The following is a 16,589-nucleotide window of genomic DNA, read 5'->3' on the forward strand; positions in this document are numbered from 1 at the left end:
GTGCGGTTACCATCAAGCATAATTAACAGCAAGATTCCCTTGTGACTATTTACCTACAGTTCCCCGCAACTTAAACCAGCTGACTCTGCCCCTTCCTTCCTGGGGGGGGGAGGGGGCAGGGGGCCTTGAGTCCATTTAACTGTGAGGTCAATGCAGAAGAAAGGAAGGAAAGAACAGGTTACCAAGTTTTATCATCACTTGATATAAGGCATTTCAAGGTAATGTCAACGCAGTGTACATTTATAATAAAAAAAAGGGAATGAGATCAAGTGGAGAACTACAATATATAAGGTATGTTCAATAACTTATCCGAGTATAAAAGAAAGTAGCAAGCGAGTTGAAACAAGAAAGATCTAAGGTCAGTACTGGGCAGACTTGCAAAATCTGTGTCCTGTATATGGCCATTTGGTTGAGGACGGGCTGGAAAGGGCTTCAATGGCTGAGATGGTTTAGATGGGCTGGAGTGGGCTTTGATGGAGACTCCAGTAGACAGAACATAAACATGCTATCAGGCAGAGCTCTGGGTTTCTGGCCCAGAAATATCTAAGAAAAAGGACCATTTAAATTAAATTATTAATTTATAGAGCGTGTACAGTTAGGCAGACTGGATGGACCATTCAGGTCTTTATCTGCCGTCTGAATACTTTTTCTGCCACCAGTAACTCTTCCATGTCTTCCTCAGTGAAGACCAAAGCAAAGAATTCATTTCTGATTCATTGCTTCAGGAAAGTAGTAAAGATGCTTCTTTTCATGGACTGGATCAATTCTGGTCTCAAACTTTAACAGACCATACTTCAACACCTGAGCCTGCCAACCAGTTCTACCATTCACTGCAGATATGTTAATACCCATGCGTGACTCTATGATTACATTTTCTTAGATTCTGCAAAGCATGTGTTTCTTAGTCACACTCCTGTAGCTTTGTATCTTTGATCCTGTAGCATGTTATTGACTCTGTAGCATATGTATATCTCTGTTCCTGAAAACTCTGTGTATTTATACTTGTAACCTTTTCTGGGCTCCTGGGGAGGACGGGCTATAGAAATGCATGTATAAATAAATAAATTTAATCTCTCCTCTATGGCGTTGCCTTTCTTGAGAGCCCCTTTTATCCCTCGGTCATCTAGCAGTCCAACTGGTTCTCTTCCTGGCTTCTTGCTTTTAATATACCTAAAAAAAATTTTATTGTGTGTGTTTGCTTCCAGGGTAATCTTCTTTTTAAGGTCTCTCTTCACCTGCCTTAGTGCCTTGCATTTGACTTGACATTCCTTGTGCTGTTTACTATTTACAGTTATTTTCAGTTGGATCCTTCTTCCCATTTCTGAAGGATTCTCTTTTAACTCAAATTGCTTCTTTCAACTCACTTGTTAACCACGCTGACTGCCATATGGTCTTCCTTCCTCCTTTCTTAATATATGGAATATCTCTAGTCTGGCCCTTAACCTGGAATGTGGCTTGAGTGGAGTATGAAATCAATTTCCTGGTCCCATGATGGCTGCCATGTACATTTAGGAAGCCTTTTTATTATTTGGATGATATTTTGGTTTGAAAATCTGGAGGTGGCACAGATACTTGCTGCATTTTCACGTATCTAACATGCATTTTTGCAAACTGGAAGACCCCTCCCCTCTTTGCGCTATATAAGTGATCACACTATACTGATATTTTATTTATTAATTTTTACATGGCTGGCTAAATTCTGCATCTTTCTTTTTCTCTCCATAGCTGACTGTTAAAAAGCTCAGAGCGCCTCTGCCTCCCTTCGCTTCACTCTCCCACAGGCGGACATCATGATCTCATTTCCTACCTAGTATCCTTTCCCACTTATCGATGACCCTCTTTCTCCCTCCACCTCCCATGGCTGCTGTTGTTGCTGTCTTGGCCTCATGGCTTATGTCACTTGTTGTAGCTTATCGGTTTCCCTTCAGAGGTGGTTTATTTATTTTAAAATGTATTACTTGCTATATCTCACAATTCTATGTGAATGTGCTTTGTAACTTGCAATTAAATACATAGAAACAAAGACAAAAACAATAAAAATAACATTCTAATGTAGAATCATATATAAACAACATAACAGTTCTTTTCATCATTACATCGGTTTGCCTTTACTAAACACACTGATGTCATCACCTAAACAAAATCGTTTTGATCAATTTCCTGAAATTAATCAAAGTAGTAGTCTTTCTAATATCAAGTTGTAGAGCGTTCCAAACCAAAACCCCCTGCACTGCTATCATCGTGTGGTGCTAACACGCTTGCTTCACTGTTTTCAAAGATGGTTCTTCAAGATGGAGCTTTTCTGAACTCAACCGGTTGCTTTTTCTGCCTCAGCTTGAAAATCAGACACAGCACTTTAAATTCAATTCATGCGGACCCAGGTAGCCAGTGAAGTTGCACTAGAATCAATGTAACATGCTCAAATTTTGAGACCCCCATAATTAGCCTCGCTGCTGCATTTTGAACCAACTGCTATGCTCTAATGACACATTTTGGCAAGCCTAAGTAGAGGGAATTGCAGTAATCAATGGTAGGAATTAACAGAGAAAATCCCTTCGTTTTCGAAGCAACTGAAGTTTAAAAATGGCTTTGGATACTACAGCTCTGATCTGTGGCCTAAAGGACAAGGTCGAATCTAAGATAACCCCTAAATATTTACATTTGTTGGTTACTGAAATTGTTGTATTGGCTAAGTTCAGAACAGAGGGAAACAAGTTAAAACTGCCTCTGGCAACCTATACACAATACCTCGGTTTTATTGACAGTTAATTGCAAGTGATTACTATCCATTCAATCTTTAATCACTCCAAAACATTCCTCCACTCGCTTTATGGCCTCATCCACTATACTTCTCACAGGGACCAAGAATTGAATATAGTCAGTGTACAGTTTATAACTCACACCATGGTCCAGCAGCACTTAACACCATGGAAGTAAATAGATCTTGAATAAAACTTCGGATAATGCAGAGCCTTGTGAGACACCACAAGTCAACACAGCCCATTCTGAATATTTCAGGCTGATGGTGGCTCACTGTTCCCTGGGTGTCAAAGGTAACTTAGGCCGGTAGTGGTTGCTGCTGTCAGGCTCTTCGCTGTCTGCTCTCCTTCCCTGTGATCCTCCTTACTTCGGTTCTGCATAAGCTCCAGCAGCAATTCAGATAGGCAGTCTTGAATGTTACAATGCTATTTAAGCCTGCTTGTCTATCGCGGCTGGAGAAGATTCAGAAGCCAAGTAGAAAGGACTGTGAGGAAGGAGAAAGAGGAAAGGAAGGGAAAAGCAGAGATAACAAATTAACTAAATATGGGGAGAGCTGGTGGGAAGGAAAAAAGGAGAAATACTGGATTCACTGAGAATTGCAGAAGCCATAGTTTACAGATATAATGCAAGAATCATATGAATTTTTTTTTCCTTTTGTTACACACAGGCATGCAATTTGTGCACTTTATATGCATAAAAATATGGTACTTTTGTCTTTGCTCCTGAAGGAATTAGTTTTAAGGTACTTACAATTGAATATTGTAGCCATGGCAATCATTTCTCAAGGTTTAAGAATAAGATTGTGGATTCTATGTTTGCTGCATAATCTGGTCTTAATAACTGTCTCTAAAAGCAAATGCAATGAGAGCATTGCCCTAATCCTGAAATAACTGTTTTTGGAGCTTTGAGGCATGCGACTTGCAGCTCAGATCCATTGAAAACTGCTTCTTGGAAAGCCTTTATCCAGGACCACCAGGTGTAATCAACTCCTCATTGGAAAGGAGAAGCGTGGTGTGGTCCAAGAGCAGCTGAAGTTGATTATACTCTGTCCACAAAGCATTTAGAGATCGCTACAGAAATGAAGCATAATCACCTGCCTAAGCTGATCATCTTTGAGAAGGTACAATGTTGGCTCAAGTTAGTTGTAGGTTTCCTAGTAGAGAGAGTAATGTCAGGGTAGGAGTAGGAAGCAGGGCTCACTAGCAATACACAGAGGCTCATCATTCATGAGCATTATTATGTTACTGAGGCAGTCTCAGCAAAAGTAATCGAAGTAGACTTCTTTAGATAGCATTTTCTGTCTTTGTGGTTCTGAAGACAAACAAGATGCAGCTAAAAGCAAAACCAGGTTTTCTTCTGTTATCCTTATCTGTTCCAGTTACAACGTGTTCCTGTATATTCAGTGGTGACCAAATGGACAGCAGTGAAGTGATTTCATTGTCTGATGCAAATGTAAAGAGCTATATTTCTGTGATACCCAAGGGTGCCATTAGCATATGCCATTTTGTGGTCTAACTCACTCCAGTCCAAAGTGATCCCTTGAAGCAGCAGGGCTGCAGATTAAATTGTATGGTATACATTCATTTAGTAGTAGGGTAGTACTGAGTGCTACTGCCTCCAATATTCTGGGCAAGGAGCCATTTTTTGAACACTTAATTTTGCTCCTGATAAGATATTTTCTTTTGTCAGATGCTAGCCGTCTCTGATGGGGGTAGGGAGGGAAGGATTTTTCTCTCCTGTGGGTATAATGTACAAGTTCCTCATGTTTGTACTGCTTATAGTTCACTTGTCTGCAATGTGATCTTTTGGACATTTTTGGCCCTGTATGATTGTTGTTTACTGGTTGTACCTATTGCTGCTGGAACTGAATAAAGATATGAATCTGGGCAGTATCAAAGTATATTGATAAGTAGTGCTTGGCAGCCTAAGCATCTTACATCATGCAGGTGGATGACATTCCCTGTGGCATGTTATGTTAACCCCCTTCTTGTTTTCCTGTGTAGTTCAAAGACTAATGACAATGGATGATATGGACTATGGAACACTTGGATAGAGACTGATGAGGTCCTACATATTTGGTGTTTGTAGAGGAGAGGTTGTAGATTCTTTGTAATTAATGAAAGCACAGATTGATACAATTCAAAAGGTCTTTTTTAAATGAAAACTTAAGACTGAAGTATTTCTTGACAACATGCATTATTTGTACTACTCAGGTGTTCATCTTTGCTGTGTTTTTCTATAACAATGTGTTTATTTGCAGAGTTAAATTCAGCCCTGAACACTTGACAGATGGAAGAAAAATTAGTGTTTTATGTTGTCTGTGCCATGTGGTCTGTCTTTTGTCTATTTGTTTTAGTTTAGGGGGTACCCCAGGATACATAACATTGGCCATTTCTAGAGCTCTTTTCCCCATTTTTTTTAACTAGCCCAATTGCGCAATGTTCTTTTTACCTAAATGTAGCTTAGTTAGGGGTTATATTTTTAAGAAAAGGTTTTATTCTATATCTATACAGTGTTTATTCTATGGTGCTCACTAGATATGAACCTTTCAGTACACATTTCTGACATAATTTTTTAAATACATTCAGTACAGAATTATGGTCTCTCTGAATTGCCATAATAATTATATGCAGCACACAAAAACATATATTTTTGGAATGTCTGATTAAGAACCTTAAGTACCTGATTATTGTCTGTCTTTTGCCACAACTATAACAAGTAAATGCATTAATATTGTTACATGTTGCCACATTTAGTACAGGCAACTAGTCTCTCTCTCTCTCTATGCATTCAGTACAGGCAACCTGGTTTCTCTCTCTCTACATTCAGTACAGGCAACATGTTTTCTCTTCCATTTTCTATCTCTTATTTGGATCACACTGGAGTACAGCTGCTGAATGATATCGGGACTCTTTTCAAATCCCTCCCTGTATGCACAGACATCATTTCATCTCAAGGGTGAATACCACTAATTTCCAGTGACTTGACAGTTCCTGTGCAAACATCATTTCAACCCAAGTGTGCATCTCACCAGTTTAAAGAGACTGCCGGTTCCTGCTGGACTAATTCATCTTCCTGCACCCTGACTGCAAAGACTTTTACACACATGCTGTACACAATGTTTCCTGTTCATCGGAGATAGCCAGCTTCCTAAGAACGCTTTGCTGTACAATTCCACCTATTTAACCTATTCTATGGACATTCCAGACTTTATTTCATATGCTGTGCATCCACTACCTCTTAGAATGGGGAATGAGACATTTCAAAAGCTGCTGAACTTTACTGAACTCCATACTTACATATAGAACAACTCAAGAAAACCTTCAAAGAAGTGAATCATACTATCACTTTTTTAAATGGACAGATTGCACAAACTGTAGAAAATTTGCTACGAGACGCTCATGTCTCAGTTTGGGAACTTTTCTTTGGGTAATTATTGTACAAATTTTGCTATGTATTATTATGATTTTCCTTTGCTGTAAAGTGAAACACATGTACATTTCTTTACAACGCTTATCATACCAAGTTCCTTCTAGCTTTTAAGGCAGTTATACATGTATTTCCAGTATCTTCTCTGACACTTGCTAATTTGGTTCTAATTTGGTTTTAATTTGGCATGGCCTATTGCATTACCATTACCAGAGTCAGACATAATATTTTCCCATATCCCATACTTAGATACTCTCTCTTATGACATCTTGGTACCTTTATACCTGAACCTCCTGAAAAAGCTTCCTGCATCCCTTATGCACCGTTCATTCGCTCAACGACGGGTAAGATATAAGCATACTGGGATCCCCGCCCAGATTATGGCCTATACGACCTAAGACAGAGGTTTGAACTCGTAATGGGAACTGTTTACGGACTATACAACCTATCTTCATAGCTTGGAGATTCTGCAAGACAGGAGACGTACTGTTGGAGGTAAAAGAAGCATCTGCTAATTGCAGGCTGTTTAAAGAAGGGTACCACAAGCTTGCCCTCATTTCAAAGAATAAAAATAAAAATAAAAAAATTATGGGAGATGTCAGCCTAGAGGCTTATGGGAAATTATATCAATCTGACCCTGGCATGGGAAGGCAGATAGACCCTTAGTGCAGGGAAACTGTGTTAAGTTTCCCTGATTGAATCATGACTAGCTAAAAGGTGTTAATGTCTGATTAAGAGGGTGCTTAGGACAATGGTGCACAGATTGAGCCAGAGACTTAATCCCATCACCATGCTTGCAGATGTCACACTCTCCTTTGTCAATTAAATTGACCATTGTCTCAAACAGTTTGCAAGTTCTAAACAGAAAGATACTGGGAGATACAATATTTTCTCTAGTCAGAATAAGATTCCAAGGTATAAAAGCCTGCTCTCTGCTCTATCAAGATATCTCTTTTTCTATGGAGCTATCGGTGTCTCTTTTCCTATCAAGCTATCAGGAGAGGGGTCTTGGCCCTCTCTCTCTCTTTCTATCTAGCTATCTCTTGGCTCTTGTCTTGGCACTCTGGTTCTCTCTTGAGCTCTCTCTATCTCTCTGTCTATCCTTCTCTTTATCTATGGAACACGAAACATCACCCCATCCCCCTCTCTCTCTCTCTGCCTTTCCCTGAAACTTCACACTCAATTTCTTCTGGACTCTGTAAGGCAGGGGAACTGCTGGGTTCTCTATTTAAGTGTAATACTCTCTACTTAATTGTAATGATTATAAATATTGCTTTTCTGTAAGACTATTTCTATAATATATTCTTTATGCAAAAACCTCTGGCTGTGCCTCTGATTCTACTTCCTGGTGAGTCATCGGTGAGGGAACTGAACCTGGGACCTGGCGTTGGTCAGTGCGCATTTCACTTAACCCCTACCACCTAACATTGTGGGGGTGCGACCATCCTTACATTTTATTATACTGACACTATTATTCAATCTTTTGCCATGCCTTTACTGGATTAGTTTACTGGTTTATATTTGGGGCTCCCAAATTACAAGCTCCAAACTCATCAAATAGTCTGCTGCTCGCTTGTTGTTTGGGTTACGAAAATGGTTTCATATTTCTCCATAGCTGAAGGAACTTTACTGGCTTTCAATTTCTTGTCGTATGAAATTTAGTTTTGATATTGATCCATAAAGCTTTGCATAAAGAAGCTTCTGTTCATTTGGCGAACAGTTTGAGAATCTATTGATCAACGCAACCTTGTGCTTGGCTGATAAACTACTGGATTTTCTGTCATTTAACATGATCAGACACAGCACCTATCGATCCTCTATTTTTTATATTAGGGGTGCAACATTATGGAATTCAAAAGTTGCAGAAATCAGACAAATTACTTGTGCAGTTCAAAAAAAAGCTTAAAGGCTAACTTTTTTAATGCAAGCTTTTGCTGCCTGATGAGGTTGTGTTTTACTTAGTTAATATGGTGCTCAATTTCTTTATTATATCTATTTGGATGCAACATGTTTTGGCCCTATGGCCTACTTCAGGAGTCTTCTCAACTTTGTTAATGGAAAACTTTAGAAAAAAAGAATGTATGCTCTTGCAAATCAAGTTTGACTGCATTCAGCAGCAGTCAAACTTGACTTGCAAGAATGTACGTTCTTTTCTTTTATGTTTTCCATTATCAAGGACATTGGTTGAGAAGACCCCTGAAGCAGGCCATAGGGCCTAAACATGTATGTGTTGAGTTCAAATAGATACAATAAAGAAACTAATCACCTACAGTTGCCTTCACTGATTTTCTTGCCTTTCTACCTTGAGAAGGTAGCTTTCTCCTCTTTCTTTGTGGTTACTTAGTTAATAAGTTATATATTTTTAGTTGGTTTGGTATGTTTGATTTACTAATATTGCTGTGTATGTTCTAACTAACCCATCTAGAATAGTTGGTTAATTGGGATAATTTTTTTTAATAAAAAGGGTTATGGCATGTGGACATATTTAATGTAAAGAATCAACAGAAAAAGGATATCTTGAAATCAGTTCCTTCCACTCTTGTATAAATTTCTGGATGGGTGGCCCATTTTAGATATTCTAGTAATTCATCTTGGGCACAGCTATCTTTCTGAATCATTGAGCTGGCAACTTACTAACATCAATTGGGGGGGGGGGGGTGAAGCCTTCTGATGATGGGGGGGGGGGGAAGGCCCGAGCAGTCTGCAAGAGAGAGGCTCTGAACAGTGTCAAACTATTAACCAAAGACCTGACAGGCTTAGCAAAGGTTTACTGTTGCTAGGGCATGCTTATCTTTGCGAGACATTTCTGGTGCTCTAAAGTGCCCTATATTTGGTTCCTCCTCCTCCCATATTGGGGAAGATTTGGGAAGGAGAATCTAGGAAAGTTTGAATACAGGTTAGATTTCACAGTTATGTAATTAATAGAACTTATCATTTCACACACAAGTGTCTTATGTGGTGTTTATTATGTTGTTGTTTTTGTGGAGGACTAGAGAGGTTAAATTGGTCACTATTGTCCATGTTATAAATCTTCATTTTTACTGTTTTGTCCAACAGTGGGTTTGTCAGTGAAGTGCAATTACACTTCTCCCTCCCTATTCGCGGAGGTTAGGGGCAGAGCCGGCCTGCGAATAGAGAAAAATCATGAATAACTTTTGGCCGGCTCTGATCCGCCCCTGGACCTTACCCCTTACCTGGTGGTCTAGCGGTGACGCAGGGCAAGAGCGATCTACTACACTCCTGCCCCGAGCAGAGCCATGCTGCTGAGTTCCCGTGGTCTCATGAGACTGCAACAGGAACTCCCTGTTGTAGTCTCGTGAGACCATGGGAACTCACAGCATGGCTCTGCACGGGGCAGAAGTGTAGGAAGATCGCTCCTGCCCCGCTTCACCGCTAGACCACCAGGTAAGGTTCATGCTCCGATTGCCCCCACGCCACCTCCGGTCACCTCCCTCCGCCTCTGATTGTCCCCTCGCCGCCTCTGATCGCCTCCCTCCAAGTCCCGAGGCCGTTTTTTCTCGGGGGGCCCTGGGGAAAAAAAACACAGATAATCGAAACTGCGAACAGGGAGGGGGAAGTGTATAGGTATCTTGTGAAAAATAAAAGCAGAAAATGGACAATTTTCACACTGTTCACACTTAGCTGTAAGCTTTGCACAAGTTCATATGTATATACACGCCATTTGAAAAATTCGCTGGGGGAGGAGGTGAACCTGATTTTCTGCATTCTTTATCCTCAGTAATGAGGTCACATAAATTTGAGTATCAAATCTCCATGCATTTCCTCCCCTCATCTAAATAACTGTCAGGGAATGCCTCCTCAATATGTGGGTAAAAGAATGAACAGCATACTTTTAACTGCATAAAGAGGAGAAAATTTCAGACAGTCCTTTAACTAGTATAGTATTTAGCTGGGTAAATATTTGTCTTAACATTCCCCCTGTATTTCCCTCACCTAAGCACAGTGTATTGATGTACCTTCTTGTCCAGTTTGTCTGTCTTGACTAGATTGTAAGCTCTTTTGATCAGGGTCTGTCTCTTCTGTGTTTTGATGTACAGCACTGCGCTGTACAGCAGCACTATAGAAATGATTAGTAGTAGTAGTGAATAGTTTTAAAAAAATCATTCCCAACAGAATCAATAGTCAAACACTTTCTCTAACCTGTACAATATGTTGCAGGCAACTATAGAAAATTGCTTTGCTTATTATCCAGGGCAAACAAGAAATAAAGCAACAGAACTTACATCTGTAGAAAAAATTGTTACAGGATCCGTTCAAATTGGTATTCTAGCTATATGTACTTGCCTGTCACCCTTCCCTTTTGTTATATTCACCAGCTTTTCTATCCCTCCTGTGTCAGCCAGTGCTTTGGCATTTTCCATGTTTTTACTGGTGACCTCATGCAGAGCACAGCAGATTGCAGCCACAGTGTCATCAGATAATACGCTTGTACCATTTCCCCCAGGAAGCCGGTTCGCAAGGTCTCGCATGGCATATTTACCTATAAGAACCAAAAGGCGTAAGCCAGATCCAAATTCTCAAATTTAAGTGAGAACAAAAGTACTTTTAAAAAAAATCACAGAGTAGCAATGCTCAACCTTTATCACTCCATGGGCTAGGGCAGAGATTCTCAACACGCAGTATGCATACCATTGTCAGGGGTATGTGGCGTGGTATGTCTCCTAAGCCTCCTTCTGCCATTGCATATCTCCTGCCTTCATCTTCTCTCCCCAGCACCCCCCACCCCCCAGACTAGCAGCGGCAGGTCACTATGTGCTTTTAAACCGCTTCGAACTTCACGGTATAGCGGTATGTTTCCTCACACAGCTGCCGCTAGCATTAGTTTAGCCAGTGATTCTATCAGGCAGCATTGGGGCATTTGCTAGGCTGGCCCGCCTTCGGCGAAAGAGGAAGTTGCATCACAGGAGGCAGGCCAGACTAGCAAAGGCCCTGAGGCTGCCTGATGAAACCGCGGCTAAACTAATGCTAGAGAAGTTAAAAACACAGGGCCAGATTCCCAAAACTTAAGGTTGCCTTTAATGTGGTCGCTAAACTGGTTCCACCAGGTTTAGTGTGCATGTATTTCAGCAGTGGATTATCAAAATAGCTTATCGTGGTCTTTTCCGAGTTTTCTAGAAGTCTCTGAGACTGCCATGCAAATGTAGTACAAAGAGGTCATTATTTTCTGATCAGTTCCTGAGCGCTGATTAGCTCAGGCACCGACAGGAAAGTAAGATTTGACTGCTCAGACCACCCCACGCAAATTAAAATAAAAAACAAACACAAAATCGAAGATCAGCAGGACAGATGCCCACTCACTCCTGCTGCATTGCACAATCACTCGACACTGCTACCTCTCCCTCATCCCGACAGCGGGATAAATGCCCACTCTCTCCCATCGCCCAACCCCCTGACGACCACCCCCACCCCTTCCCTACCTTATTCAGGCCAGAGGGATGCCTATTCTCCGAATGGCAAGCCCACCTCTTACAAAACAGCAGGCCTTCCTCTTCTCGGTGTGTCCGGGATGTTCCAGGGAGGGGCCTAAGACTCTGATTGGCCCAGGTTGCTTAAAGTCCCTCCTATGGGAGTGGACTTAGGCATCGGGGCCAATCAGAGCCTTAGGCCCCTCTCCAGAACATACCAGGATACACTGGAAAGGGGAGTCCTGCCGTTTTGTAAGAGGCTACCTTGCAGAGAGTAGGCGTCCCTCTGGCCAGACTTCCTGAATAAGGTAGGGAGGGGTGGGGGTGGTCATCAGGGGCAGGGGGGAGTTGGCCGACGGTGGAAGAGGGAGAGCACCTCTCCCGCTGTTGTGGTTGGGGGGGGGGAGGTAGCAGTGTCGAGTGATTGTGTGATGTGGCAGGAGAGTGTGTGCATCTCTCCTGCCGATCTTCGATTTGGGGTTTGTTTTTTTAAATTTTAATTTGCATGGGGTGGTCTGAGCTATCAAACCTTACTTTCCTGTCAGTGCCTGAGCTAATCAGTGCTCAGGAACTGATCAGAAAGTAAGGCTACGACAGCTCAGACCTGGCAGCAAATTCTGGCCACAGATGTGGCACAATGAGGTTAAAGAATCGTTCAGAGTGTTCATTTTAATATTAATAACTCATCACCATGTTCATTTTAATATTAATAACCCATCACCATTGTATTTCTCCCTTTTACTCCTCATCGTGTCAGTCTGTTTGTTTGTATTCGTATATTGTATTTATTAATATGCCTGTAAGTATTATTCTCTGTATCTATTTTAATTATTGTATATCGCATAGAAATCAGATAAGGGATTTAATCAAATTTTAAATTAAATTTGAAACTTGATGTCAGATCTGGAGAAGGATGAAGAAAGGAGAGAGAGAGAGATGCCAGACCACTAGAAGGAGAGAGATATGCCAGACTGTGGGAAGGAGGAAAAGAAGGAGAAAGATGTCTGACCACTGGGAAGGGGAGGGAGGGAAGGAGAGAGAGAGATGCTAGACCATGGAAACAGGGAGAGATAGGAAGGGAAGACATGGAAAAATAAATTTTGAGAAAAATGGGAAAAAGTTGAATATTAAAAGTTAATGCCAAAGATGATGTAGGGTAGAAAGTGAAGGAGAGAAAAACAGTCAGTGGATAGCAAGGCTGTGGAAACACAGTTAAGAGCACAGACAGAAGGAAGTGCAACCTAAGCTTCGGAAAAGATTAGAAAAATAAAATCACCAGACAACAAAGGTAGGGAAAATTATTTTGTTTTCAATTTAGTGAATGAAATGTGTCAGTTCTGAGAATTTATATTCACTGTATATATTGTGTAACCCGCCGAAACGGTTGGGGGAGGGAAGTGCTCACTGCGGGTATGGGGACAAGGCCATCCACTGCCCTGTAGAGTGGTGAATGGCCTTGTCCCTGCAGTTAAGGGAGAGAATGCGCGCGGTCACCGATCGTGCGCGGCCCCCTCCCTCCTTCCTACCTACCTGCCAACCAAATCTATCTATCTCCCTCCCTCCCCCTTACCTTCGTTTTAAGTTTACAGGGTAACTTATTCAAGCCGCCAGAACCTGCCTGCAGTCACATGCGTCTGATGTAACTTCCTGCCGGCAGGCTCTGGCGGCTTCAGCAAGTTACTCTGTAAACTTAAAACGTGCTGCAAAGGTAAAGGGGAGGGAGGGAGATGCTCAGACCACGCGAGGGGTTAAGGGCGGTGAGGTGGGAAGGGTGGTGTTGGAAAGGAAAGGAACAGACGCTGAAAAGGGTGGAGAGGAACAGATGCTGAAGGGAAATGTGGAAGACAGAGTGGGGAGAAGACGCTGAAGGGAAATGGGGACGACAGAGTGGGGAGAAGACGCTGAAGAGAAATGGGGACGAGAGAGTGGGGAGAAGACGCTGAAGGGAAATGGGGACGACAGAGTGGGGAGAAGACGCTGAAGAGAAATGGGGACGAGAGAGTGGGGAGAAGACGCTGAAGAGAAATGGGGACAAGAGAGTGGGGAGAAGACGCTGGAAGGGAAATGGGGAACAGAGAGTGGAGAGAAGACGCTGGAAGGGAAATGGGGAACAGAGAGTGGGGAGAAGACGCTGGAAGGGAAGAAGACAGAGATGCCAGACTATGGGGGGGAGCGGAGGGAAGAAGATAGGTGCCAGACCAACTGGGGGGTGAAAGGAGAGGCACAGTAACAGAGCAAATGGAAGATGCAGAGAGAAGACAGATAGTGGATGGAAGGAATTGAATGAGAAGATGAGGAAAGCAGAAACCAGACAACTAAGGTAGGAAAAAAAAATTCCTATTTATTTTCTTTCTTTATTTTTACTTTAGGATAAAGTAGTATATTAGTTGTGTTGATAAAAATTTATAAACAAAGCCCTGCCAGCTGAACATCTTTTTCTCTAGTTCAGCATCCAGAACTTTGATTTATAAGGAAGGAATAGGCTAAATATTGCAGTACTGAGGCTTGCATGGATGCTGTGGGGATAGTAGTCTCAGGGACGGGATAGGGACAGTGGTTGCAGGGATGGGGTGGGGACAGGGACGGGGCAAATATTTTCTATGTGTCATTCTCTAGTACTTGGCTTGAAGCTGAGAAACACTGGGCTAGCGATATACCTTTGTTAGTGTGCATTGGGTTTATTAGTTCACTTTAAAAATACTTTTAGAATGTACTGACAAAAACTACTGATAAAAAATACTTTTGTACTGCCATGCTACGTTTTTAGTAAACATGGCCTTAAACAGTCAACGCCGGGCTCCTCCTTAAAAGGAAGCGAGTCGGGCGCAGCTGAGGGAGAGCAGGAGAGCTTTTCGGGCTGGAGAGTCAGAGAGGGGGGGCAGACTTCTAGCGGTGAAAAACCGCGTGCACGAGGCACGCAGGAGGAGAGCAGGGAGGCAGATCGTGGTAGCTGGGGTCGCGGCGAGAGGGAGCTCCGCCCACCCCAACTGCGTCACAGGTACAGTCAGCGCCGGGCTCCTCCTTAAAAGGAAGCAAGTCGGGCGCAGCTGAGGGAGAGCAGGAGAGCTTTTCGGGCTGGAGAGTCAGAGAGGGGAGGCAGACTTCTAGCGGCGAAAAACCGTGTGCACAAGGCACGCAGGAGAACGGGGAGGCAGATCGTGGTAGCTGGGGTCGCGGCGAGAGAGATCTCCGCCCACCCCAACCGTGTCACAGGCACAGTCAGCGCCGGGCTCCTCCTTAAAAGGAAGCGAGCCAATGGCGCGCAGCCGTTTGGTGCGCGGCGACGAGAGCGCCTTTGCGAAGGAGCCTTGAGAAGGAGCCCAGTCAGCTCAGCAGCAACATCTAACATCTAAACAGCTAAAGGTACTCTCTCTGTACTCATCTCTCTCTTCTTTCTCTTCAGCTAGCTGAGCGCCGGGCACCACTCATACACACCGTGGGACATAGGAACGAGAAAGGAGCAATGGAGGCTGTGGGAACCCAGCAGAGCTACCCAGTATACTTCATCGGGTGCCATATGTATGACTACCTACTCTCCGGGAGACAGGCGTACATGAGCGGTCGATGCCAGGAACTGGATAGCCTGAAACAGGAGGTCGGGAGACTGCAGGTTAGAGTCCAGGAGCTGGAGGGACTCTGCACCATGGAGGAGCAATGCTGGGCAACAGAAGACACCACCAGAGAGAGCCACATCGCGGAACAAGTTAGGGAGCTCGAGAAATTCATTGAGGAGGCCTGCAGGATGGTGGAGGCACAGGACTACCAACACACCAGGAGAGAACCGACAGTTGGACGAAAGGAACCACCAGACACCATGGGACTAGGACCTTGCGGAGGACCTGGGCAGGCAGAGGAGGAGGAGATCCATCAGAGCCAGGAGAAAGGACTAGCGGACTGCGCAGATGACACAGATCTGAGACCAGGGGCGGAGACACAGCAGAACCCAGAGGACGGACAAATGGACTGCACATATGACACAGATCTGAGACCAGAGAGACAGTTGAAGAAGGGGAGGTCGGCTATCGTGGTTGGAGATTCAATCCTGAGAGGAGTAGACAGTCACATAGCTGGAGGGAGAGAGGACAGACTGGTAACATGCCTCCCGGGGGCAAGAACAAAGGACATCATCAACAATATCGAGAGGATCCTGGAGGGAGCCGAGACGGAGGAGACAGCAGTAGTGATCCACATCGGAACCAACGACATCAGCAGGAGAAACTTCAACAGGACTACACTAACTGACCAGTTCAGGATCCTGGGGAGGAAACTGAGACTAAGGGCAAGGAAGATAGCCTTCTCAGAGATCCTGCCAGTACCGAGAGCGGACACAAAGAGACAGAGCGAACTACAAGCAATTAACGTTTGGCTGAGGAGATGGTGCGAGGAGGAGGGTTTCCACTTTGTTAGGAACTGGACTACTTTCTTGGGGAAGAACAAGCTCTACAGAAGAGATGGACTGCACCTTAGCACAGCTGGGACGAGGATGCTGGCACGCAACGTCCAGAACGTCATAGACTTGGCTTTAAACTGAGGAGAAGGGGAAAGCCGATAGTCGACCTGACCTCGACACATTGGACATCAGTACCTGACAAGGATACTGAACTGGGACATTGTAAAGGAGGACTCGGGACTGAGTGTGTATGTTTTGAAAAAGGACTTAAGGACGCATTGCAGGGATCGAGGGCACAAATGGAACTGGTAAGCGGCACCAACACAGAACAACAGGAGCCAGACGGGCAAAGACATTGTGAAAAAGAGCCCAGGACTGAGTGGGAATTAAGGGAGCAAGGGAAACAGGCTGAGGACGTCACACACACACAGAAGGAGGAGGATGAAGCTCAGGGGCTGGCAAACCATGAGGAGAACTGCAGGAGTACCAAAACACGAGGAAAACAAAAAGAGAGGGCAAAAAACTGGGTCTTAAACTGCCTATACACAAATGCTAGGAGCCTGAGGGCCAAAATGGGAGAACTA

At 43.5% G+C, this 16,589-nt stretch overlaps 1 protein-coding gene across 3 annotated transcripts in view; it reads right to left on the minus strand.

The window, feature by feature from the left end:
* Window positions 1-16,589, minus strand: part of PKP4 (plakophilin 4) — a 287,449-nt gene that overhangs the window by 19,795 nt on the left and 251,065 nt on the right. For all 3 annotated transcript variants that reach the window (XM_033944462.1, XM_033944460.1, XM_033944461.1), the window contains exon 18: window positions 10,495-10,690. In XM_033944462.1, coding sequence (XP_033800353.1) covers window positions 10,495-10,690 — 196 coding nt within the window. The remainder of the gene's footprint in view (window positions 1-10,494; window positions 10,691-16,589) is intronic.

Source organism: Geotrypetes seraphini, chromosome 5 (genome assembly GCF_902459505.1).
Source record: "Geotrypetes seraphini chromosome 5, aGeoSer1.1, whole genome shotgun sequence".
In the NCBI taxonomy this organism is placed as follows: Eukaryota; Metazoa; Chordata; class Amphibia; order Gymnophiona; family Dermophiidae; genus Geotrypetes; species Geotrypetes seraphini.